General features: G+C 39.3%; 1 protein-coding gene across 7 annotated transcripts in view; it reads left to right on the forward strand.

The window, feature by feature from the left end:
- Window positions 1-27,395, forward strand: part of CDKAL1 (CDK5 regulatory subunit associated protein 1 like 1) — a 435,672-nt gene that overhangs the window by 266,699 nt on the left and 141,578 nt on the right. For all 7 annotated transcript variants that reach the window (XM_064161063.1, XM_064161059.1, XM_064161062.1 and 4 more), the window contains 2 exons: window positions 941-1,107; window positions 18,324-18,469. In XM_064161063.1, the coding sequence (XP_064017133.1) occupies window positions 941-1,107; window positions 18,324-18,469 (313 nt within the window). The remainder of the gene's footprint in view (window positions 1-940; window positions 1,108-18,323; window positions 18,470-27,395) is intronic.

A 27,395-nucleotide genomic window follows, 5' to 3' on the forward strand; every position in this document is an offset into this window, starting at 1 on the left:
CTTTGCTGGTTCATCATTTATATTAGAAATAAAACAGCTCACTGGGAATCGTCCTCCTAGCCACTCATTCTTGAACAGCCTATTTCGTGCTTTGGGGTGGTGAGGAAGGGGTATGAATTGCATTGTCCAGCTGATGGAAGTTGGGCAGACTGACAGAGGTGGCTGTGTGGAACTTCACAGTTAGAGGTGGCTGCATGAAACTTCAACATTTTTTTGAGAGGGTTGCAATCTTTCCCCTCTTTGAGCAGTAGGATATTGTTACCAAATATCAGTGCTTAAGGTCACAGCTCTTCACAATATAAATAAAATATACTGCTTCCTAAGGCCTTGATTGGTGGAAAATAAGGTATTAACTGCCAGGAAAAAGGTTTTCCACCACTATTACTCAGTCATGCAGCGGTCATTAATCTTTTCAGTGTAAGCTTAATACTGCATTGCTAATTATATAATTTAAAGAATGCAAGTTTTTGATAGTTATTCTGAGAGGAATGTTAATCACTATGCTTTAGATAATTTTTTTTTGCTGATCAAAAGCTTACCAGTTAATAAATAAACTACTGGTAACAACGATTGGTGCAAAGTCTTTCCTTGGGTAGTGTCACTCACAGCGTTTAATGAGTTATGCTCAGAGTACCAAACTTCACTGACTTGCTGTAGAGGCAGCACAGAATTAGTCATTGGCTGTGAATGTTAATCACTTCACAGCAATGATAATTTACATCATTGTTGTAGCACTCTTGTGCTCCTAAAATGAACTTAATAACCCACTGCTACCCATATGATAAGCCTTCCTTCTCCTTCCCTCCCCTTTGCGATTGAATACCCAGTCTGGCTGCATAATAGCCTCGCGAAATACTGCATTAAAAAGAGTGAGCAGCTGTATGATAAAATAAACAGCTCTAAACCAGATTTGTTCATTATCTCTTTCTTTTATTCACAGAGGGTGTTTGTGAGATATGGCTGACCAGTGAAGACACAGGGGCTTATGGCAAAGACATTGGCACAGACCTCCCTACGCTTCTGTGGAAGCTGGTTGAAGTTATTCCTGAGGGAGCTATGATGAGGCTTGGCATGACAAACCCTCCATATATTTTAGAGCATCTGGAGGTAAGGAATAAAAGAGAATAATTTACAAGCTGACATAGATGTTCACTGAGTGAATCAGCATGGAACCTTGTGTGTAGTGTGTTTCATTCTAAGTGGTAGCTTAAAAAAAATTACATATTTCAAATAAATTTATAGAATTGGACTAATAGTGTTAAGCCATTTGCCTGGCACGGGCAAGTTATCAAGGTAATATAGTCAATTCATTTTGGAATTAGGCTGTTTCTGAGATCTGACCTGTGGAGCATTGTTATAGCAACGTGGCATTTGTGTGCATGGTTAGTGTTTTCAGGAATTATGGTAATGCCATCAGCAGGTGATGGACTGTGGGGCTGAATTTGTCTTCCTGCTGCACCTCAAAGGAATATTTCCAGAAACACTATATGCTGGTCTCACTCAACCAAGTGTTGTCCTATGTCAAATGCTATTCTGAGAGTGTGATAAGAAATGGAAATTCTCAGTGTTTATTTGGAGTTTAAAAATTGCAACTAAAAAGTTTGGTGAGATTGGAAGCAACGAAGTGTATGGTGAGAATCTGACAGAGTATTGGATGTATACGGAGCAGAAAGTGAGAGTTGTGTCTCAAAGATTTAAGCTGGTTAGGTTGGGTTCTGTCAACAAATGAATTTATTGACATTTTTAGGAACTGTTCATAAAAAGAGCCTGACTTAAAAGAGAAGATAAAAACAGGGAAGCTTAGGGTAAATTTTGTAACCATATGCATTGGCAATATCCACATAGAGATGGTGTCCATGCTGCTTTGCCAAAGATGCTGTACAGTGAAGACTTGCACTTAGATGTCAAGGACAGTATTTCCTCATGAGAGTGCCTTAACTACACTTCTCCCTTTTGAACTACATGAGCTAGAGGAATCTCATCATGATAAGAATAAGCAGTTTTTCACTCACCCTCTAAAGAATACAAGCTGCAGAGAACTGCAAGAATTCTCCCAGGCTGTTTATTTATTTGGTTTAAGATACAGTACACTAAGATAGAGTCTTAATAACACTGAATAGAAACCTTCAGCAAGTGATTTGGTTGTGGTTTTTGGAGCTTCACAACCTGTCTCAAAATCTCCTATCTGTCACAAGTTTGGGTTTGGGTTGTGTGGTTTGTGGGTTTTTGTGTTTTCTTTTGGTTTTGTTGAGGTTTTTATTTGTTTATTTGGGGTTCTTTGTTGGGGGGCTTTTTGTTGTTTTTTTGTTGTTTTTTTTTGTGGGGGTTGTTTGGGTTTTTGTTTTGGGTGTTTGTTTGGGTTTGTTTTGTTTGGGGTGGGGTTTTTTTTCATTTTAACATTTTTCAGCGTGCAAAAGCAAATGAAGCTTTCAGCAATTTTCACAGTTAGTGTCTCTGCTTTCAGTTTTAACTTACGTTATTAAAAGTGTTTTGGAGTAGTGCTGCTTTTGTCATGGCTGCTTATCCTAGGAGTACTTTCAGCAGCTTTGTTTTTAAAAAAAAAAAGAATTACTGAAATAAAGAAACTGCTAAGGGACACTGTAGTAGTCTTAATTTGCTATAATCAGAGTCAAGTGGGAAGCTTATTGCTTTCCTTCAGTCAGTAATGAGTGTGAGCATGTCACAGATCTGTGAATGTTTTTGATTTATCATCTCTAATCTTCCTGTTTCTAAATGCTCTGGAAAGTGCTGTAGGTAGGATTCTGTTTGAACTGACTCGTATTCAGGAAAACTCCTCTAATCTCTTTAAAATGGAGTTTTAAGTGTGATGGCAGGAGGAATTAATGAAAGCCTATTAAAAATGTGCGTCTTAATGGTGCTGTGCAGCACATGCATTGTGTGTACGCTGGCCTTTTTGGACAATAGCAACATCTGCTGTTGCTTCTTTGCAGTGTTTCACATAATTTCCAGTGTAGGTAATGTTTTCTGAGGATTATTGTTAGCCATATTTCTGTCTAATTCTGTGTAACCTATATAACCAAGAATTTCTGAGTTTGTCATTTGGTGAAATCGATGATTTCTCAGACTCAATTTGTAAAAAAAAAATGTTTTGCCTTCTGCATTTATGCTTCAACCTCTCTTCCAGACTTACCAGTCCTATATCTGAAAGATCAGGAGGGAATGTTGCCAGTCTCCTGTACATATTTTCACCAAACAAAATAAACTTCTTGTGGGAAATGTGTTTTTAACTTTCCAATTGAGGAAAGGGTAGAACTATTATTTCTTTAAAACCCAAAATATATTACATGAGAGGCAGATTAACCTTCGTGTTACTGGATTAGGATAAAATCCAGATGTAGTTACCTCTTAAACTATGAAACTGTGTTGTCAGTTGCAAACATCTTCCATTAATAGTTTATAGAGCAGCTGTATTTTATTAGTTTTCCTATATTTTGTGTTGCTAAATAGGATGTTTGTTGTTCTGTAAAAGAAAACTTGACATAGGAAGAAAGTATTCATTGTGTGTCACTTTTTATATCCAGTGAAAAGGAAAAACTTGTTCCAGTTGTGTCTGTCTTTTAAAACTCAGTATTTTCATACAACTATATATATACAACTGCTAGACAAGGGTTTATTTCACTTTAGTAGCGGGCACACCTGATAAGTGGCATAGAGCAAGTCATGTAGAAGACTAAATTAATTTTATGCAGTCATGTAAAAGCATAAATTAATTTTAAGATCTGGACTGACCTTAACTAGAGAATCAACCTAAAAGCAATGATTTTGATTCATTTACAGTTTTTGCCATGTTTGTTGCAGTTTGCCTGCAGGTAAAAAAGATTTGGCCAGTTTATTGCTGTCTTACTCTTGTAACCTCCAAAGCTAATGACAAAGTTTATATAAATACATTTGTTTTCTCTGGTAACACCCATGTGAATTATGTGTTTTAACCATACTATTTCCCAAAGACATTATGCACACTTTTCAAACACTGATTTGTTGCATTGCATGAACTCTTTCCTCATTAGAACTGCTTTTGTACTTAAGTATGACTTAAAATGACGTTCCACAAATACATGTTTTCATTCAGATAGCCACATATTTTGATCTATGATCATTCAGAGAACCAGGTTACTGGCTCAACTGTGTGCTTGGAATTCACTGCTTTCTTTTACTCTTTGGAATTTTTGTACCTTTCAGTTTTCAGATTGGGAGGAGACTGGAAATAAAAAGAATAGAGCTGTTCAGATTATGCTTTTGAGGTGCATTCTGACAATTTAGTTCTTCTAGGTTTTCTGTTTTGTAAATGTGGTGGTAGTAGTGCCATATGCACTTACAGATGAATGTGGCATGAACAATTTTGAGATGAGAAGCAACATACATTTTTAAGCGATACATTCTGCATTTAGTCGAGCCTTCTTGGTTGTAAAAAAAGAATTATTTGCAACCATGCAGTGTTTCATAGTCATGCAAAATATTAAATGCTTTTTGATATGCTGCATACTGAACTAAATCAGTAGAAAAAGAGCCTTTATCACAATTATTCTGACTAGAATCTAAAATAGCAATATTTTTATCTGCTCTTTTCTTCTTGTCTGCAGTTGCATTAGCAAGTACTAGGGGGCAATAAGAGTAGACCAGGAAATTGCAGAATTTGGTAGTGAAGCTGCTGTATCTTCATTATAGGCATTTCATAGAATGGTTTGGTTTAGAAGGGTACTCCAAAGGTTATCTAATCCAACCCCCCTGCAGTGAGCAGGGACATTCCCCACTAGATCAGTCTTGTTGAGCCTGCCCTTGAATACCTCCAGGGATAGAGCCTCTTCAGAGTCTTTACTTCAAAGTAAATCTACTCCCCTTAACCAAAATTTCCCTCTACCCACGGTCTAAAGCTGTTCCAAAGGCAGATTGTTGGTTTGAATCTCTCTGTTCCACCAAGGGCTCGGAGCACATTCACTGTGAACCTGGAGAATGGCCACTGCTCTGATTTCCCTGGAAATTAGTTTGATTTGCTCAGTCCAAAGTCACCCTGCAGGCTGAACCAAACCCAAGACTGATAAGGAAGTGGGAGAAATTACACTTCACAGTTTCACTGCTGCTTTCAAAATCAGCTCATTAATGTCAACATAGCCAATGCTGGTATGGCTCCTGTATTTGTTGGTGTTAGAGAGATGGCTGTTTGGTGTCCTTAAAATAACTGAAGAGAGATGTTGAGATACTGGAACATGTTCAGAGAAGGGTGACGAAGCTGGTCAAAGGCCTGGAACACAAACCCTATGGGGAGAGGCTGAGGGAGCTGGGGGTGTTTAGCCTGGAGAAGAGGAGGCTCAGGGGGGACCTCATTGCTGTCTACAACTACCTGAAGGGAGCTGTAGCCAAGTGGAGGTTGGTCTCTTCTCCCAGGCAACCAGCAACAGAACAGGGGGACACAGTTTCAAGTTGTGCTGGGGGAGGTCTAGGCTGGATGTTAGGAGGAAGTTGTTGCCAGAGAGAGTGATTGGCATTGGAATGGGCTGCCCAGGGAGGTGGTGGAGGCACCGTCCCTGGAGATATTAAAAAAAAGACTGGATGAGACACTTAGTGCCATGGTCTAGTTGGTTGGCTAGGGCTGGGTGATAGGTTGAACTGGATGGTCTTGGAGGTTGATTTTATCATTCTATGACCTGATACTCCAGCATTGTTTCTCTTAATTATGGTACTAAGACTGAGAAAGGAATTGGGAGTTTGCTGGTTAGCTGAAGAATACATCCTCAGTTTTTCTGTCAGAGGAACCAACAGAGATACAGTGTTTTCCAAAGTCCTGTCTCAGTCTGTTTGAATATGTACACAATGAAGCCTGCGGTCTGCTTCTTTCAATCTTAGATACAAAATAAGATTTTGAGACACATGCCTTTGTCCAGCATCAGTCCTCTCATAATCTGCTGATGCCACATGGCATGAGGAAAGATTGGGAGATTTTAGTAAGTGGACATGAACTTTGGTCAGGGAAAAATGCTTTAACTCAATGTTTATTTTTTTTTTCTTTTATACAATGTTAAAGGCGAAGGAAAAGGTCAATTTTAGGATCCATTTTACAGTCTTACAAAGCCTACTATGAATGCACCTGTGTACAGTTACCTTGTGTGCTCTTGCCCATCTGTATTTGCACAGAACTACTGTTGGAATCACACAGGCAGATGGGAAAGATGTTATCATCCTCCAGTATCAACATGTACCAAAAGTGACATAAGCTATACATCCTGCTTCAGAAGTAACCTCCAGGCATTTATTATGCAATGGCATTACACAGTTATTTGCTGGGACTATTATGTCTTGCATCCTCCTGCAGTAACTGATCAGAAGGGATGGTTGGGAAGAGTCCGTTAAAATGGTGTAGAAGAGAAATGATAAACAAAAAGTCAAAGACGAGATTAGTTGTATAGTAGGATGAAATAAGCTAATGTTGGAAGCTTAGTGTTGGAGACTAATTTTTGTGTGGAATACATTTCACTTTTGTTTGGTTTTTTTTTTTTACTTCATTTTCTTGCTCTGTGTCTGGGGTTTGTCCAAGTCAGAAGGGAATGCAGATCATCCAGACTGCAAAAGGGCAGGGGCTCATATCGCAGCCTTAGCTTACATCTCTTGCAGATTTAACAGTAGCTGTCCTTCCAGAGTTGTCTGAGATTTTAGTACAGCACTTCTGTGAGTGATGGGATGCTTCCAAATCTGTATAAAGGAGGCAGTTCACACCTGCCATTCCCGTAAGTGCTTAATTTCACATGACTAGATGAGTAGTCATCTTTGTCACCTGTCAAAATGAGTCTGTCTCAAACCATACCATATGCCATCTGTGGGCTTTATCTCCGTTATTAATTCAGGACATTTGAGTGATGCACCAACCATTGAGATGGAGTCTGCATGGCGGCAGCATCTTTAAATGCATAAGGAGTGCCAAGAGTACTGTACTGCGAGTCACAGTAGCGTTTCTTTGCTCTTTTGCTTTGGTTTTCCAGCTCAGCTCAGTGTTATTGTTCCTTAACCTCGTTGAATCCGATACCCTACACACGGCTCCCTCAAATGTGCCCTGACACAGCACATAGATATACATTATGGTAAAATAACTAATTCACTTTTGCTTTTTCCCATACTGTTCTTTTTTTTTCCCCTCTGAGTGCACTGAGTGTTTTTGAGCATTGTGTTTTGAATAGCTGTTTTGAAGCTCAAGTTTTGAATAAGCTGGAGTGCAAGCTGATTTGAAAGGCATTTAGAATGAGAGTAATATGCACATACTCTTCAAAGGCAAATAAAAGGGCAGCATGATTTCAGGAATTAAAGGAAATACATGCCCTAAAGGCCCTTTATTTCCACTATTATTTTTGTCGTTTTCATAGACTGCTGCATTTGAAAGCACCAATTAAAATCTGTTGATTTGACCAGAAAAAATGAAAACTGTGGCATACATCTGAATAAATGAATAGTTAAGCTCCTGACCTCTTATTACTGTGAGTTTTGTAGTGTTTTGTTGTCAGTGGACCATGCAACTTAGCCTTGCTGTAATTACATATTTTTCTCTGTGCAAACTGTGCTTGTCTGTCTTTCTAGCAGTAAAACAGAAAGAAATCTCAGATACTAAAAGGTGGTGGCAAGGAGAGTCTAAAAAAAAGGGGGGGAAATGGGGTGGGAAGGGATGCTTACTGTTGCCATTGGTGTTATGTTAAATGCTTATTTTTCCTGTCGAGGCCTTGTGTGTAGCTTTCCTTGCCCTCATGTATTCCAGCTTTCAGTTTTCTTTATTACAAAACAGTCTGTCTCTCTGTGCTTCCTCTTAAAATGTTCTTTGTCTTTGGGATTTCCAAATATAGCATGCTTCCTTGAAATTAATCCTTAATAATACATGGTGTCATGGGAACTTGTCTACAACTACCTAAGGGGTGGTTGTAGCCAGGAGGAGGTTGCTCTCTTCTCTCAGGTGGCCAGCGCCAGAACGAGAGGACACAGCCTCAGGCTGCACCAGGGGAAATTTAGGCTTGAGGTGAGGAGAAAGTTCCTCACTGAGAGAGTCATTGGACACTGGAATGGGCTGCCTGGGGAGGTGGTGGAGTCACCGTCTCTGGAGCTGTTCAAGGCAAGATTGGACGTGGCACTTGGTGCCATGGTCTAGCCTTGAGCTCTGTGGTAAAGGGTTGGACTTGATGATCTCTGAGGTCTCTTCCAACCCTCATGATACTGTGATACTGTTGATACTGAACTTATTCATAGAATCAACCAGGCTGGAGGAGACCTCCAAGATCATCCAGTCCAACATATCTCCCAGCCCAATCCAATCATAGAATCAACCAGGTTGGAAGAGACTTCCAAGATAATCCAGTCCAACCTATCCCCCAGTCCTGTCCAATCAACTAGACCATGGCACTAAGTCCCTCATCCAGGCTTTTTGAATTGATGTCTATTTGGATATTATGGGGTTAGGAAAAGGATGAATCTTTTCTGTGGTTTAGATCTATGTTTTGTCAACCAGTTTCTTTAATAGAAACTTTTAAGATCTGGGAATGAACGAGGTCTAATGTCTACGGTGATGGTTTTGCTGCCAACTGGTGGAACATGATTTAGCTTAATCGTGTCAAAACAAGCACCCATCTTACTATTGTCTAAGGTGTTTTGTATTTGTGAACCCTGGCTGTTCTCAGAAACCTTAACAATGTATTAGGAACTTTGATGAAAAATGAAGATTTGCTTCCAGATAATGCAGAAGGGAATATTTGCCAGAATGAGAATGATGTTCCCATTCTTGGTAACAGTAGAAAGGAATACATTGAGAAATGTGAAGGGAAAAAAAGCTTTTCTTTATGCAAGACTGCATTCTCCATCAAGACAGAATATTTTGTGCATATCTTTAGTACTCTGCTGTATTTTATAATCTGTGCATAAAAACAGGTGTTGCAAAAAGTGGTTAACATTAAGCAGTGCACTACTTGACCAGTTAAAACTGCATGTTAACTGTAATTAGGATTTGCTCCTATGAATGTTCCTGTTGCTCACTAGGTATCAAAAGGATAAGAGTATGTAAATGCAGACAGCTCCATCCTCAGTCTTGCACTGAGTGTCAGTTTGCCTGTCAATTACTTTGGAGCTGTGGACCTTTGGAGCTGTGGCTTACTTTGTTGGTGGATTACTAGCAGAAAAGAAAAATCGCCATCAGATGAGTATTTTGTCGAATGAACAAGTAGTGCCTATATAGGAAACTGCATTTTTGCTAAATGAAGGGGGAATTTTAGCAGTTGCCATGTACTTCAAGGCATTGGGGTAGATGCTACTGTCAAATTTATAGCTTGCATAACAAACTGTGCCATCTTTTAATGTTTGTGCCTTGACTGAGAAATAAGATCCCTCTTTCCTGGTTAACTATAATAAGTAAAGTTATACTCCCTACTTTACATGCTGTTCCATAAGCTTCTGCTTAGTTTAGATTCAAACTCTTGTTTGATTTGATAGATGAGCTGTTGCGTTGACTCTGCTTTGCAACATTATCTACTTAATCTTCGGTAAAACTGCTTATTTCATTGGGCTTTGGCCAATTAAAAGCTTGATTTTTGTTTTGAGGTGATTCTTCTTTTAAAATGAGAAAAAGGAAATACAAGGTGTTCCTTTTTAATAATACTGCACAGTGATACTGGGTTTGGGTTCCTGTACTATTGTGAATTAAGGAAAAGGTGTTCAAGTTCTTCTGCTCAGTCTTGGAATTCAGTTAGCTTAGTTATGTTAAACATGGAAGAGCTGCTAAAGAATATAAATGTTGTGATGCCAAATGGTTTTGAGTATTTTTGTTTCTGCCATGAAATGCATCTCAGCAGCTTGGATAGCTACAAAAGAAAAGTGATAGAACTTGCCTAAAGGTTTAGGTTTTGATTAAAACCTCCCACTATTTTCCTTCCACTGCAACCTGCTATAAAGCAGATGCTGATTTAGGTATTGTACTTGCTTGTTTGATGCAGAGGGAAACAATACAGAGACTTCTGGCACTGCTTTGTATTGGTGCTTCCATCTAGGCAGAAACCATCAATTCTTTTATATCGTATAGGGTTCTTACTTTTGAGGTGGTGAACAAATGCAGACTATGGATGGGGGCTGGACTCGATCTCCTTGGGTCCCTTCCAGCCACTGACATCCTGTGATCCTGTGAAACTAGCAATCCATTTCTCATCCAGGTTTCTGAAGACAAAAGATGCTGTGACAGTCCTACTCACCTACTGTATGTGTGTGCTTCTTTATGCTTTAATTATTTTAAAGTTTTGATTAGCATAAAATACGATTGAGAACATTATTTAAAGTTACAGTTTGCTGCTGCAATAAATCACCTTTTTAGGGAACTTCCAAATGTGTGATTCTAATACATACTACAAAGAGGAGCATTAATTTACTTCTGGAAAAAAATACTTCCTTTGAGGAGTGCTTAGTGATGAGAAATTAGAAAGTACCATGGACAAATAAGCACCTTTTATTTCGTATCAGAAGCAGTCATTTCACAAGGAATTACTATTAGTTATTTGCCAACTGGTTTAAATGTCACTCAAGTCATTAATTAAATATACATTTTACCTTAAAGTGAATCTGTTTGTTGAAACTGGTCAAACAGTACTCTGAAGCTTCACAAAGTGTCTTTAGGGTTTTGATCGTGGCTGCAGCATCAGCAGTAACAGTTCTCATCTCTGAAAGCACTGAACCATTTACTGCATGTTTCCAGCTGCACAGCTTCCATCAGTCTGTGTGGGATACCTTGAGGAAATCTGTATGTTACCATTAGTGCTGAACGTATTCCTGGATCAGCACTTCTTCACTGAGTAGGAGAGTTCTTGATAATTCTGTGTTTGAAAGTAAAAACAGGTAGTGGGTGTTTGTTGCTTTGTGTTTTCTTGTTTGTGGGCTGAGACGGGGAAGTGATGCTGCAAGTATTGACTGCAACTTTCAACTGTAGTGCTTGAATTGTAGTAGTGTTACCCAAATGTCATTTTTCTAGCAAGGATTTGTGCTATCCTGTCCTCACTTTTATTTAATAAAAGATGTCGTGAGTTTTTGAAGGCATGTAGATGTTTTTGCTATGGCTTAGTTTGGTTTTAAAGTGAATAGGTTTAATATATAGCCACAAGGGAGGAAAAAAAATAACTGCTGAGCTAGCTTGGGTTATCTGTTTTCTGAGGCTGGAAGCAGTGGAGAGCTTCTACACCTAGGAGAACAGCTGGGAACAGCTAGGGCTGAGCATATGGCTCTCACAGATAGTTTTCCTATCAGCAGATCACAGCTTGCACTCTGGTTTATATCCACTTCTAAGGGTGGCCTGAGCTAATACCAGTTTTCTGTTTGGTAATGTGGAAGGCATTTTTCCCATGTGACAAAACAGATTTGTGCCCTCCATCTGGCAACCCAAAGATCTGATTTTAAGGTTCAGGTTACACTGATCAGAATTGTGGGGGCTTCTAACTGCTCCAGTGTGACCTCCCTTTATTTTAAAGAGAGGATAAAGACCTGGGCATAAGTCATGTCATATTACATGGGATAGAGTTTGCCGCTAAGCTTGCTCATCATATGGCTTCATTGCATATCATCCTTCATATACAGCTGAGGGAGAGGCATTGCCTTCCAACTGGTGTCCTTGGGGAGGTTTGCAATTATATGTCTTACATGTTCATAGATTTTTACAGCCCCATTACTCATGGGGGGTAGGAATCTGGGGAAAGGTTCTCTCTTCATTAGTTTTAACAAAACTGTTACATGCTTTCCAGGCTCAATCATACTGTGTTGTCGTTGCCATGCCTGCATTGCTAGGCCACATCTGTTCCTGAACAGCACTGCAGCAAAAGACTTTCTAAAATGGACCTCAGCCACTTGGTTTTCATCCAGACCATGCTAGTGGTGGCACCACTGGGCTTCTGAAATACAGCATTCAGTCCACGCCCCTTGTGCCCTATCCCAAACTAACATGTGCCACAAGGGAAGAGGAGGTTTTGAGGAAATGCCATCTTGTCACGTTTCCATATGGATGAGGGTTTCTTTGGACTTTACTCCTGGCAGAGTACAAAATCCTCTTGCTAGGAAGCAAGTTAGTCAAATCATTGTGGCTCTAACATGGGGCAGAATTCAAACACTGGGCTTCTGCCTACTTTAGGCTAGGGAAAAGAATCCCTGTCTAAACAGATTGCCAGTACTGACATAAAGATGCAGAGATACTGATGCTTATTGTCTCTGTAATTCTCTTTGGTTGCTCTTGGTGTCATTACAAACAGAAGGAGTGATTTTCTGGTTAGGTGGTTACATTTGTGTGCTGTAATTGCTAGGGGAAAGTATACTGACTAAATAAAAGTCTTGCTGGCAATGTGCCGCGAGTTCTGATGTACTCCAGCTGCTAAGAACTGTTTCCTATACAATCAGTATCCTAAAAGGTTTTTCACATATCTTGTTAGATTTTCAACGTAGATGGCTTATTTTTCGTAAAGTCAAACAAATTGAGCTTAAAACAAATTAAGCTTTGACCTTTTTGTTCCTACATAAAATGTCATTTTTGTGTAGTGCTTCCCTTCATTCATGAACGTATTATTAGATTCCAGGAGATGGGGGAAAAAGGCAATCAGCTGTTTCAGTCATGATTAAAGACAGAAATTTTTGTTCACAGTCATGTAATTTCTTAAAGTTGTTCATTTATTGTTTCCAGATGGAAATAAAATTCTATATTGCATTTTTGCCTTCTAACTGAAACACGTAATTGTGTCTAGTAATGCAAAGCACTAGGTAAAAAACCCCAAACTATATATACATATATATATATATATATGTATGCATGTTTACAAAAAACTCAACAGGAAACAGATGTTAAGCTTAGAATGTTGAGACACTGTAAAGTACAGTTGTGCATTAGCCCATGGTGTCCTTCAACTTCTCTCTGGGATGTTAACTAAAGAGTTTTATTAAGTGATGAAATCCAGTATTCTGTGTGCAATCTGTGGTGCGGGAATATCTGTCAGCATTGGCTGTGACTGCTCAGCTTCTAGCTGTAATTTCATCAAACCTCTGTGGTAAAGTGCATCAGCAGAGTTTTAGGGGTAAGATGGATAACAGGTGAGAGTGGAACAATCTTACCTTAAAGCTCTGGCTTATAACTTGATTTTTATATTTGAACACTTGCACAGTTTGGAAGACAGATTTGCCCAGATTTCTGATGTAATTAGGAGAAACTTCTGTTGAGTTAATGATTCTGTTTCCTGCTGAACTGCTCACTCCAAGTTTATGGTTATGAAAGGTAAATTTAAGAATACCAGTTGTCCTTCATGTATTAAGTAAAAAGAATCACAGAATATCTTTATCTGGAAGAGAACTTCAAGGTCATCTAGTACAGCTTTCGACCCAGCAGTGCAAGGTCACCACTATACCACGTCCCTAAGCACCAGGTCCACGCACCACTTAAGTACCTCCAAGCATGATGACTCCACCACTGCCCTAGGCAGACCATTCCAATGTTTCATAACCCTTCTAGTAAGGAAATATTCACTAGTAGCCAGCCTAATCTTCCTCTGGCACATCTTGCATCCAGTGTTAGGGGTTGAAAGGGACCTGGAGAGATCATCTAGTCCAACCCCGCTGCCAGAGCAGGTCACACAGGAATGCATCCACGCAGATTTTGAGTGTCTCTGGAGATGGAGACTCCACAAACTCTCTGGGCAGCCTATTCTGTCACCCTCACACAGTGAAAACTGTTTTTCTTTGTTTCTGCAAAACCTCCTATGCTTCAGCTTGCACTCGTTGCCCCTTGTCCTATCATTGGACATCATTAAGTTGACCCTAATGACTGTGAGTTTTCTGGTGTTTGTCTTGGGTTTTTTGTGTAATTCATGTTCTACTAAATTCACCAAATGAATAAATATGATCCTGAAGTACTTGGCAGGTGATCAGTTTGTTGGTAAGGCCTTTAATTCAGATTCATATGCTCATTAGAACCTCAGTGCCTAAACCACAGCATATTTTCTGCAGCAGAAAGAGTTGTCCCCAACCTCCTCTACTCTAGTAGGATCTTTGAGTGTCCAGAGCATACCTGAAATCTGTGGCAACGACAGCTGGGCTGTATTAGGGTTTCCAGACTGATAATGTGTGTGGTGTATATGCATTTTCAATGCATATGATAAGCTATTTACTTTCTAAAGAAAGTAAGTTCTTTGCTACTGAGAGACTGATGTTACATCTTTCTAGTACAAAACGATGCAGTGGAATTATCAGTAATATTTCTGAGCTTATGTTCATGGCTCTTACTTCATACAGGGACTTGGAGTGACAGTTGGAATGTTCAGGTAATTAATGACAGGCATTTTGTGTGTTATTAGTACAGAACCAAGTGAAACTACTTGAAATGACAACAGTCGTGCTCTTAATCCTAAAAGATACCAAGGGCAGTGATTGCAGAGGCCATGTGATTTCTTTCATTAAGTGGGGAATAACTAAAAGAAACAGTTCTGACTAGAGTCTTGTTTAACTCTGGATGCAGGATGCAAAAAGAGTGAGTGAAAGTTCCCTCTTGGCCATGTTCCTGCTGCAGGAGATCAAATGCAAGACCAGCAGATTTCTGCATGTTACTGTGAGATAAGCAGCCATTGGGGTTAGAGTTGGCTGGGGTTTCTTTGGGTTTCACATTCCATACTTTGCAGCAAAATCTTCATTTTAAGGCAAAGAGGAGAGGAGGACAGATGAAACCAACATTTTCACATAGCTGCAGAATTTCCTTACTTGTGATGTTAGAAAACAAACCCTCATTATGAATCAAAGTAGTTTCTCATTCTTTATTATATATGGCGTCTTTTATCAGGTAAATTCAAGGTAGTAATGCCTTTTTAAAAATTATTATTATTAGTTCTTGTTGGCCTGCAATGTGTGTCTAGTTGTATACACAACTTGAAAGTAGCTACTACCATGGAAAGAATTCATCCCTATTTTAGGATTACAAAGCAACCCTTAAAAAGTATTGTTTAGTACGAGTGCAAAGGCAAAAAAGAACAAAACCTTCAATTTTTAAACATGATATTCCCACTGTGTGTATTTGGGATAGAAATCTGTTTGGGTTGTGGTGGGGTTTTTTTTTCCTATCAAATGATTCTCAGCTTTACAAATGCTGGAATAAGAATCACACTTTTGTAGCTAGAAATTCTAATAAATAGTTTATTACCTTCAAAAAGAATTCAGAAAATGATCACATATTGCAGAGGATGTTGTTCAGAAGATGTCAAATTTGAGAGGAGTGAGAAAGAATTTTTTTTTTTCTATGTTGTAGGGCGAGTTATTTTTAAGAACTTGGCAGATTCAGAAACATGTTATGAAACTTTTATTGGTTTCTCATATCATAAATCTGGTTTTGAAGATTGAGCAAAGTGCTCTGAACAAAGAGATAAGCAATATAATAGCTTAGGCTCTAACCTTTTAGGAACATTTTATTACTGATAAGAAAAAAAAATAGAATAATAAAATCATTTAGGGTGGATCACTATTACAATGCTTCATATGAACTACATTGAGAGTATCCTGTAAAGCTTAAAAAATAATGTTTTCCTAATTTTGTTACTTTGTTTTATAGGAATTGTTCTGTGTTGTTTAGTGTTGAAAATATATTCTATCTAGATGTCTGAAATTAAGAGCACAGGCAAAAGGTTCCATTTGAAATAGACAAAATTTGTATGGATGCATGGTAGCCTTTGCTCTGCTCTTTTATTCATGAAGCCTGCTAACTCCAGCTTCCACTGTGAGCCAGGTTCACTGCACACAGCCTTTTCTGTGCATCGAATTGTATATCCTCCATTAGCAGTATAGTTATTACTATGGCATTTAGCTTATATACCTGAGATAGCTGTTCCACTGAATAATGTAGCTACTTCTCTTACACATTTGTGTAATCAAATCTTGGGCAGAGTCTTTCAAAACTGCTTTCAAAAGTGATTTGAGGGATGCATATGTTTGTTAGATGAAAGGTGTGTGCTGAGAGTGCATTTTTTTACTCCTGTCTAAAAGCCAGTCCTTTTAAAAGATGGGCACCTGGAAGTTAAAAGGTACAAGAGTGCTTACCTCTTTTTGAGATGCTTGAGAAGGTGAGTCATCTGGAGAATATCATATGAGGAGCAGCTGAGGGAGTTGGGATAGTTTGATCTGGAGAAGGCTGAGGGGAGACCTCATTTCTCTTTACAATGCCCTGAAAGAAGTTTGTAGTGAGATGGGGATTAGTCCCTTCTCACAAGTAACTAGCATCAGGACAAGAGGAAATGGGCTTAGTTGTGACAGGGGAGATTTAGATAGGATTTTAGGAGAAATTCCTTTATTGAAAGAGTGATCAGGCACTGGAATAGGCTGCCCAGGGAAGTGGTAGAGTGTTCAAAAAATGTGTAGGGTTGGCTCTTGAGGACTTCATGACTTTAGTGGCTATGGAAGTGTTGGGTTGGCAAATGGGCCTGATAACCTTGAAGATGTTTTCCAATCATAATGATTCTATGATTCTTTGAAGAATCTACTCCAGCCTTGTGGAAACAGAAAGAACATAGAATCATGGAATGGTCTGGGTTGGAAGGGAACTCTGAAGATCATCTAGTCCAACCTCTCTGCAGTAAGATGGGTCATCCTCAACTGGATCAGGCTGTCCAGAGCCCTGTCGAGGCTCACTCTGAATATCTTTAGGAGTGGGGTCTCAACCATCTCCCTGGGCAACCTGTTCCAGTGCTCCACCACCCTCACAGTAAAGAACCTTTTCCTAACACCCAATCTAAATCTACTTTTCTCTAGTTTGAAGCCATTGGCCCCTGTCCTGTTACTGCAGGCCTTTGTAAACAGTCTCTCTTCACGTAGGTCACCTTCAGGTACTAGAAGGCTGCTATTAGGTCTCTCCGGAGCCTTCTGTTCTCCAGGATGAACAGCCCTTGCTCCTTCAGCCTGTCCTCATAACAGGGGTGCTCCATACCCCTGATCATATTCATGGCCCTCCCCTGGTCCTGCTCCATTAGGCCCATGTCCTTCTTATACTGAGGGCTCTAGACCTGAGGTCTCACCAGAGCAGAGCATCTTTTGGAGCAGTCCAGGATGGGATTTGCCTTCTGGGTTGCAAGTAAACAGTGCTCATGTCCAGCTTCTCATCCATCAGCACCCCCAAGTCCTTTTCCACAGGGCTGTTTTAACATCTAGATATGTGACTAATATTGCTGATTAATTATCCAGAAAGTATTTGTAAATAGTTGCAACTGTAGTGACTAACTCTGGCAGCAGAATGTGTTGGCAGACAGAATGTCTGTGTTGGCAAAAAAAAAATGGCAGAAATGGTCTGAATGAACCTAACTGAAGCATCCAGAATACACAGGGTACAGGAGTTGGCAGTGCAGCACTTGGTCCCAGACTGTCCTCTGTGCTCTTATTGGGGAGAGAGGGAAAACCTTAAGTGAAAACCTAGTTGTGCATGTAGTATGTAATATGGTTCTTTGTCCAAGGTCCCTTGTTTTTTGCAGGTTAAGGGTTAACTGCCATATTGTACTATTTTGCACACCACCTAGATGCTGGTTTCTCTTTCAAGGTGTTTTAAACTTTCTTGCTTTCCTTAACTGTGTAAATAAAAAAATGAAAGGAATCTGATCATCCTATACTATTCTCTCTCTTAGGTTCCATCACCCTGCCAAGCTTCAGTCAGTGGTTTGGTTTGGGGGTTTGTTTGAATTTTACTGTTACCTTTACTTTTTCTTTCCAATTTGTAGGAAATGTGTAACATCCTGTATTGCCCCCTTCAAGCATTTATGTTTTAGCTGCCCTCAATTAATTATATCAATTTTATATCAAAGCACTTTAAATTTCTTCAGTCTTGTCTCTGAAGTAACACAGGTGATACATTTCAGCCTAGTGTGGGAGCAGGTTTGCCAATGGCCAAATATACCTTAATTAGCAAATGTCAAAACTTAAGGATGCTCCAATTAGTGACTTTCTCATATTAGTATCTGAGAACTTGACTCTGACATGGAAGCAGCTGACCCTTGCCATCTTCTGAAAGGGAAAACAGCCCCTGTCTGAAAGCACTGACTTTTACAATACTCTGCCTCTAAAATTTTCTCTTAATTGGATGAGTACCATGTAGGGGCATGTCACCTGTAGCTCAAAGGAAATCCAGTCCCCTAGCTTCCCTCTTCTTTTGTTTAAAAACCAGATTTGCTTCAAAATAATCTGTACCCATTGTTTCAATCTAGAGTTTCTGAAGTATTAGAGCTGACACTCATATATTATTTTAAAGATGTCTCATGTGTAATTGCTTTCATAATGATGTAAAATGTTTTTCCTTTTTCAATACCTCTTAGGAAATGGCGAAGATTCTCAATCACCCAAGAGTCTATGCCTTTCTGCACATACCAGTCCAGTCAGCTTCTGACAGTGTGCTCATGGACATGAAAAGAGAATATTGTGTAGCAGACTTCAAACAAGTAGTGGATTTCCTTAAAGAAAAGTAAGTCTACTAATATTTCAGAAAATAACAGTGTTGGCTTTTTGCAGTGTCAAGAATATGTGGCTGAAAACACAGTTACTTACAATTTCATAATTAAGGTATGGAAAAGAATGAGCTTCTTTAAGTGTTCAAAGGCTTTGAATTTTCCATAGCCCCCTTGATGTGGTTTGCCCCTTGCTTGAGGTTTTATAAGCATCTTAAATCTCTGCACGACATGCTTTTAATTTGTCAATATATTTGTAATCTTTTTCAAATAATACATTCCTAAATTATTTTTTTTTATGCTTAAACTACTATATATAGACTGCTTGAAGTTGAAGTTATTGAAGTTGTCTTTTAATGTGGCTTTTGAGCATTGTGTACTCTGTGTGCTGGAGGTGATCCAACTCTAGCAAATGAGACTGGGTTGGTTTGGGTTTTGTTGTTTAATACACATCTTATGTCCTATAGCTGATATACATTTACATCAATATAGTAATGCTCCAGTCTTATTTTATGAGACTGATTATTTCTAGAAGGAGTTCAAAATTATCTCTTAGAGCAGCAGAGCTAATTGTAAGAAACAAATGTGAGTGTATTGCGAGGTGCCTATTTATCCTGACCTAAAGATGAAGGTTACATTCACCTTCAAAGCTTTTCTAACTACAAGTGATAACTTGATATCTGATGAAGTATTTTCTTAGCATTTAAAATTAAGTGACATATTTTGATGAATATTTCTGCATCAATTGTCCTAAAAACGGGAGTTTGGAGAACTATTTCTATCACCTTATTTCCCAACTCTCTCTCTTTATCTGCTTTTCTGTTGTTTGTGCACCCATGTTAATGAATTAAAGGTGGTTGAGTTTTACCTTTGACTCTTAAATGGCATTAAAATACTTGGACATAAAAGAATAAAATTGTAATTATCATTTTCCTGATCAGTTTTTCATGATAATTGAAAAAAACCATTTTTGTAGCCATGTAAAACATTTCATGTTAGAACTGCACAACAATTATATAGGAGAAAGAAAAGCAAACTGCAGCACAATAGAATCTGTTTTGCAAACCATATGTGTAATTTTTAGGACATCCCTGTGCATCTGGGGCAGCTGATGGGAACAGAGCTGCTTGTCTTTATGCAAGTTGATTGGGCATTAATTTTCCATCCTCAACAATGCACATGATTTCTTGTCACTTAATTTTCAGTGGCTATAGGTCAGTGTTACTTTTTAATTAACAGGTGTATTGTATTCCCATGTATCTTAAGTGGGAACTGTGTCAGTTTGTCTTAGCTGACTTGAAGCTGATTCATTATTCTCTTCAGTGGTTGTAGCATTGGCAGCTATTATCCTAACAGCAGCTGGTTTTTTGATAACCTAGTATAGCTGGCACATGTTTGGGCATGTGGGAATTTATTAAGTCATTCAGCTCTTGCACAGAGAAAAGAGTGAATTACTTAATATCTGAATGTAAAACAGCTGGGCATTGCATACACCGTGATCTATGACATACGTCTTTTTCCACAGGCTTTTTTGTAGGGAACTTTACAAGGAGGAAATAAATGGTTTAGTGTCTTAATTTTAAATAATAGTAAACTTTATTTATCCTGATTATTAAGAAACTACCACATTATCTCAGAGTTCCTTTTAAAAAGCAGTCTCCAAATATTGAGGTAGTAAATTCTGTGTACCATGTGGCAGCAGGATGAGGAAGCTGTGCAAGGCAAGGAAACTGTTTTGGATGTTTGAACATGTGCACATCTGTAAAATTAGTATTATTTTTAATTTTGCACTTCAGAGCATAGTGTGTTCGTTTGTAGCCACTCCTCTCCTTGCAGCAGCCAGCTATTACCTTCCCATACAGATATTCCCATAAAGATCTTGGCACAAACTTTGCCAGGACTTAACATTGTTGCAGACAGCTCCAGAACCCAGAGCCAAAATAGCTAAAATTAAATATGTGTTTGAACTACTTTAATAGCCAAAAGGTATTATTTCCATCTTCTCTTTACCAAAAAGGAAAAATAAAACTTAAGTAGAACCCCCTACATCTCCTTTCTCTGTTGCTAAGGCCATAAAGTCATCTAGAGGCTTACTGCATGAAATATGTGGAGTCTTTATCATAGATTCCAAATGGCACTTTTGTCTCGAAGACATAACAGCTACTCTGATAGTGCCTTCACATGAAACTCTATTAAACCATAGTATAGGCTGGACTGCTGAAGAAGTAAAGCCATGCACCATGGAATGAAGTTATTATCAGTTAGGTACTTAATAACTTGAGTTCAAACAGCTAAGCAAATGGAAATTAAGTACAGCAAGTGAAAAATTAAAGGGGAAATGATAGGAATGAGCCACATCATCTTTTTTTTTTTGGTTTTGTGACCCGAAAGATACCAAGTAATTCCTGAACCTTTCATTTTCCAATCAGGCCAACAAAACTCTGGGACTTTGTTCTCCCAGAAGAAAGAGCAAATGCCTTTCCTCCCACTAGAAAGTCAGGAATGATTGCAGAGGCATCTCCTTCTGAGAGGGGGGATTTATTTACATCCTGCCGAGCACAGAAGGCCTTGCAGAAGCTAGAGTTCTCCAAAGCACTTACTTTTTGTGTTGAAACTGTCTTTTTTAAGGAATGGAGCATTGTAGACCCGCTGAGACTGTGAAGTTAGACATCTGACTTCTTTCTTAAGCTGGGGGCAGATGTGACTGAGCTGGAGGGCAGAAGGGCTCTGCAGCGGGACCTTGACCGCCTGCACAGATGGGCAGAGGCCAATGGGATGGGGTTCAATAGCTCAAAGTGCAGGGTGCTGCACTTTGGCCACAACAACCCCATGCAGAGATACAGGCTGGGGTCGGAGTGGCTGGAGAGCAGCCAGACAGAGAGGGATCTGGGGGTACTGATTGATACCCGCCTGAACATGAGCCAGCAGTGTGCCCAGGTGGCCAAGAGAGCCAGTGGCATCCTGGCTTGTATCAGGAGTGGTGTGGTCAGCAGGAGCAGGGAGGTCATTCTGCCCCTGTACTCTGCACTGGTCAGACCACACCTCGAGTACTGCGTTCAGTTCTGGGCCCCCCAGTTTAGGAAGGACACTGAGATGCTTGAGCGTGTCCAGAGAAGGGCGACGAGGCTGGTGAGAGGCCTTGAGCACAAGCCCTACGAGGAGAGGCTTAGGGAGCTGGGGTTGTTTAGCCTGGAGAAGAGGAGGCTCAGGGGTGACCTTATTGCTGTCTACAACTACCTGAGGGGTGGTTGTGGCCAGGAGGAGGTTGCTCTCTTCTCTCAGGTGGCCAGCTCCAGAACAAGAGGACACAGCCTCAGGCTGCGCCAGGGGAAATTTCGGCTCGAGGTGAGGAGAAAGTTCTTCACTGAGAGAGTCATTAGGCACTGGAATGGGCTGCCTGGGGAGGTGGTGGAGTCGTCGTCCCTGGGGCAGTTCAAGGCAAGGTTGGATGTGGCACTTGGTGCCATGGTCTAGCCTTGGGCACTGTGGTAAAGGGTTGGACTTGATGATCTGTGAGGTCTCTTCCAACCTTGGTGATACTGTGATACTGTGATACTGTAAATATTAGTATTGATGTTCTAGTGTAGTCTTTTCATATGCAACACCTAGTTTCTTAGAGCCACTCTTCCCAGCTAGTTGACAACATTTCTGGTTTATTATGAAAACCATCAGCAAAATGTGCAAAATATAAAGCCAGAAACACAAATCCGTTAGCCTAAAAGCCTGCGCTACAACAGTTGTGTTTTATACTGTCTTGAGAAATTCCTTGTGTGACATCTTGCACTTCTTTTTTGTGCTTAAATTTCAATAAATTCCAGTGTTCAGAACCAAAACAAAACCAAAAAACCCAAACAACTCTTGTGCAGTCAGTGTGTCTGTAGCTGATTTACAGATACAATTGAGGGCTTCTTTATAAACTACAGAGCAACAGTAAAGAGGAGATGAGGAAGCGCTGATTAACTTAGAAAGTGATCCTGTGTGTGCTAGTTTGAAGACCCAAACCATCACACTGTGCTACTTGTGCACTGGCTGTGGGGACTAGGGACTAGTGCCCCAGTCAGTAGCCTTAGGATCCAATAAAGGATTCTGGAGGCACCATTCATTTGCCAGACCAGTTCCTGGATGAGTTGCTCATTTCAGTGTGTTTACAACTAAATATAGCAGCTTTAGAAAATGCTGCTTAGTAAATTTAATCCAGAAACCCATTTATTCCTGTATCAGAAAGTCTTTGAATTGTGCTGTCATTATATTGAAATGTGAGTTGTTTTCCAAGTGGTCTCAACTTTCAAGATTCAGCAAAAGTTATATTTCTGAAAGGTGGAGTTTCTAGTTGTAGAAAGAGCAAGAAAGCTTTAATTATCTCAAAGTTTTGAAACTTAATCCCCTGAAATTTACTTTTGATGATAAAAGCAAACAATTGGAATTTATTTTAGTTAAAGAAACCTGAGATCTGAATGTCATAGTCTGTAACTGCAGTGTGAATGTATACCCAGTAAAAAAAATCTGTAGATTTGTAGTGTGTTTTCCAAATTTCTTGTTTGCTGTCATTGACCAGACTCTTCTGTTTTTTTTAAGTGATTATGATGTTCATCAAAGTTTATATTAATCTTTCTCTGTTAGTGCTGCTTGAGGAGAGAATTGCAATCCAAAATCTAGGAGAATAAGAAAAACAGGGAAATTTAGAGCTAGGCTAAAATACCCTGCCTTTCTGCCTTGGGAAGTCGTTGGATTTGCTCACAGTTTGTTTTTGTTTGTGTTCTGAGATATAAGTGTAGTACTAGTTTTGAGCAGCTGCTTCTGTGTACTTGAGATTGTGTCATAATTCATAATGGAAGCATCTGAGCTTTACAGTATAATCTTGGGCTGTCAGGGTGGAGAGGCACAGTTCTGTCACACAGCAATTTTGCACTATTTCTCTTTTGTCCATTAAATCACACCTTACCATTAAGCCTGTCTTAGCCCCTGTTACTTTTAGGGAATATTGATTTTTTTCAGCATATTTAGATGCATAATTGCATGCAGTTGTTAAAATAAGTAGAGGACCAAAAGTAAAACGAGTGCAATTTAGGATGAATGGCAAGGTTGGAAGGAAAATAGTCACACAGGTGTAAACTCAAGTCTTAGTTGACCAATTCTTACAGACAACTGCTGAATGTCTGAAGAAACTGGATACTGTCCAAATATTGAGAGACTGCCCAAATTGAGAGGTGTATTATTATATATGTACTTTAGGACAACTAGATTCAGGGAGGCTTCTTTCTTCCCTGTTGCTTTGCAAAGCCAGCAGTTGGTAATTTGAGCAGCTTCCTAGGCCACCTCTTAATTTGTTCCTTAAGAATTTGGAGAGATTCAGCAGTGACTGTCTTGTGGGGTTTTTTTTGGTCTGGCTTGACTTTTGTCTCTTGTCAAAGTCTATCTCCTTGGATGTTCAGACAGGCTGCTTTAGAGAGAAATAGCAGAGCTGAGGGTGAAGTGGGCTCAGATAGTGTCTTCTCCCAATCATGCTATGTATCCATGTTAATCTTAGTACAGCAGTATTTGAGTGTCTGAATGACAGTTCCCATAGCCAGCTTTCTCAATGTAATTTTGTCCAGTATGTTTCAGAGAGTCTGCTCTTGCCTTTTTGAGCAATTTTACAAGCAGCAATTTGTTTCCCAGGTTCTAGTCTTCTGTTGTGACCTTGTTCTTATTCTGGGCATCATGACAAATATCCATAAAAGCTTATGTGGGCAGTCAGCTGTTTATCATCATCTCTCTCTGTACTTCTCATGTAAGCGAGTATCTCTCCACTCAGAACTGTCTTCTGCTTGAAAATTTTCTCTGTTTTCTTATGGTTCTGTTTTGGTTTGGTTGGTTGATTTTTTTTCAATGGAAATAGTGATCAGGGAAGAAATATCTTCTGGAAAGCTTGTTTCTAAATACTCTTATTTAGAGAATCAAGGAAATTCCCAACACTGTAAATAATTTATAGCTGTAAATAACTTCTTCTGAAAGATGTTGATATGCTAAGCTTCTGAAGATAATTATCAAGTCCACACTGGAAGATAAATGGCAGAATGAGTCCTCATCAAATTTGCAGCTATTCTAGACAACCTGCAATCTTGAAATTATCCCAGGCCTTGTAGCAGTAATACTGTCTTTATCACATCACCATGCCAGTTATTGAAACTGGAATTTGAAGGCAGTGAATAGAATAATTTTTAAATAGCCATTTACAATTTTTATATACATTTCTCTAGTCGCTTCCAAAATGCAGGTAGTTATGAAACAACTCTTAACAGCTTTGTCACTTATTTACAGCATGAGTAAGTTTTCATTTTCCTTCTGAAAATGCAGTTTTGTTTCTCGGAGGGAGGCATCGTCGAGCTCCTTCTGCAGCTGCACAAAACGTGGCCCTAACAAACTGTGACAAGTCTTTCTGTTTTAGGCTTTTTTTGGGGGTTGTTTTTCTAGTGGGTTTTAGTACATCTGTTCTGTCAGTCTAACTACTGCAAATACAGATGTCATCCGTTTGAAACCCTTATGATGTTTTTCTGTGAAGAAATTGCTGAGTGTATTTGGTATTTATCTGTAATTTTATACCTCAGTCTCTGGACACCTTTCTTTACCCCCCCTTTTGTCTGCACTTGGGGTCTGAACTAATCACTTTACCACATGTGCCATCTTTTTTGGTATTTTAAATGAATAGAGTGTTTGTGAAAAAGTATTGAATTAGCACCAAAAGCTAAGGTGTGGAGGTTTTCACCAGACAGACACAGCACAAAAGCAGATTCAGCTTTGTGTCTAGACAAGCAGTGGTGTAGTCTTTGATGGACTACAAGCTCCTTTTGCCGTAGGATTACTTGTCTTTAGGTGTCATGAAATCTAAAGTTGAGCTTACAAGAGACCAGTTGCTAAGTTATAAGTTTTCCTGCCTTGCATTTCATTCACAAGATCTAGTAAAGAGGTAGAAGTAGGTGAGAGTTTTCAAAGATGTTGAACAGTAACAGATCCATGAATTTCATTAGGAAATTTTGAATATTTAGTGTTCAACTACATGAATTTAAAAACTGGTGTTCTTTGGTACTGAATGAGGAGAGTCGACTGCTAGGCATACCAGAATATCTTTGTATTTTGTTTTGCCTTTAACCCAGCTAAATGTCATTTTAACACAATAGTCTTTCCATTTTGACTTGTATAGCACTTCTTTGCCCTTTCTCAATAAATGCTGCTGCACCCTTATTTTCTAGCAAGGAGCTATACTGAAGAGATTTTCTGCTTGAGAACAGGAGAAGAGAAGGAATATCCCTTATGAGTATCTGCATCTTTTTAATCTCCTGTCTCTACTGTTCTGCAGGTTGTTGAATCAGATTGCAAGTTAGTTCATGGAGAGACCTCTTAGTGCCACAGTTCACATAATTAGATCTGTTGCCACTTTATAACTAGTCATGATTTTATAGCCTAGATTTTCATGTCAAATACATCAAGGACGTTAGAGTTTTCTGGACTGCAAGCTCTCATTCTGTGTCTATGCATCAGAACGGCAGCTGAAGAAGTGTGTACTCTCTTCTACATTTGCGGGTCCTGTGTCTTGCAAAGCCTGACTATTAAATTCTTCCTGTGCTGGGGCAAAGCATCATTTTCTGGAAAATGAACTAAAACATGTAGCTGGAGCTGGGGTGATGTGGAAATCACATTAGACTTGTGGTTAGTATTTGTAAGACTTTTTACAAGCACTTAAACCAAAAATCTGTTAATAACAACTTATTTGTGTCATCTATATTGAGCAACATGAGTGTTTGTCGCATTCACTTTACAGCCTGCACTTTCTTATGTGTGTGTATATAGATAAAGTCTTTCTGTCCATATGGCTGAAAATAACAGCTTTATGTTCGTTGGTTAGAGCTTGATTGGAATCTTCTGGAAACAAAAACCACAGCAACACAGGGTGCACTAAAACTTTTAGTGACAGTGATCTCTAGAGATCAAGTTTTCTTGTTTTAGAATCTTAAAAGAGCAGCAAAAATTCTTTACTTTGAAATAGTGTGACTTTTCTCTGCTTGGAACACAGGTTTGTGTCTTAGTTTACAAGTTATTTACTCTAAAGAGCACACAAATAATGATGTCATGAGTTCTTTGAAGTTTTGAAGGATGTTTTCATAAAAGCAGTTGCTTACGTTTTTGCCTAGACATGTGCCTACAAGAAGAGCTGAGAATAAAGCCTGTGTAGTCTTTTTACACTAGATTCTGCACTTCATAACTGTAATTAATATAAAAGACAAGATTTTTGTCTTTTTTTTAACTCAGATACTTGATGTCTCAGTGTTGTGCTCATCCTTGCTTACATCTTCCTCCCACTTGATTCTTATGCCCAACTGAATTCAGCCTCAAATGAGATTGTAGAATTCTGTTGCATAGAGAATGTGACTGGGTCACCTTGGGGGACTTAGAGAACACTTCATGGTATGGGTGTAACTAATGAGGGGTAGCACAAAAATGAGAAATACAGGACTGGATTTACACATGCCCATCTCTTTCATGTGTGTGGTAAAATTATGCTACAAGTCCATACGGACATCTCTTTGACCGGTCACAGTGCTCACTTTTCAGAAGTTGTCTTTCTTAAAGAGAATTATGCCTGTTTTGAGCAGGAGACTTGAAGTTTCAGTACAGGACATGGTAACAGTATAGTTTGTAAGAAAGGGATGTTTCTCATCTGCATGTGCATATGCTACAGCTACAGTATGTTACCTGGAGAAGAGCAGGCTCAGAGGTGTTGCTGTCTACAATTGCCTGAAGGAAGGTTGTAGCCAGGTGGGGGTTGGTCTGTTCTCCCAGGCAACCAGCAACAGAACAAGGGGACACAGTCTCAAGTTGTGCCGGGGGAGGTCTAGGCTGGATGTTAGGAGGAAGTTCTTGCCAGAGAGAGTGATTGGCATTGGAATGGACTGCCCAGGGAGGTGG

Source organism: Pogoniulus pusillus, chromosome 21, assembly GCF_015220805.1.
Source record: "Pogoniulus pusillus isolate bPogPus1 chromosome 21, bPogPus1.pri, whole genome shotgun sequence".
Classification (NCBI taxonomy): domain Eukaryota; kingdom Metazoa; phylum Chordata; class Aves; order Piciformes; family Lybiidae; genus Pogoniulus; species Pogoniulus pusillus.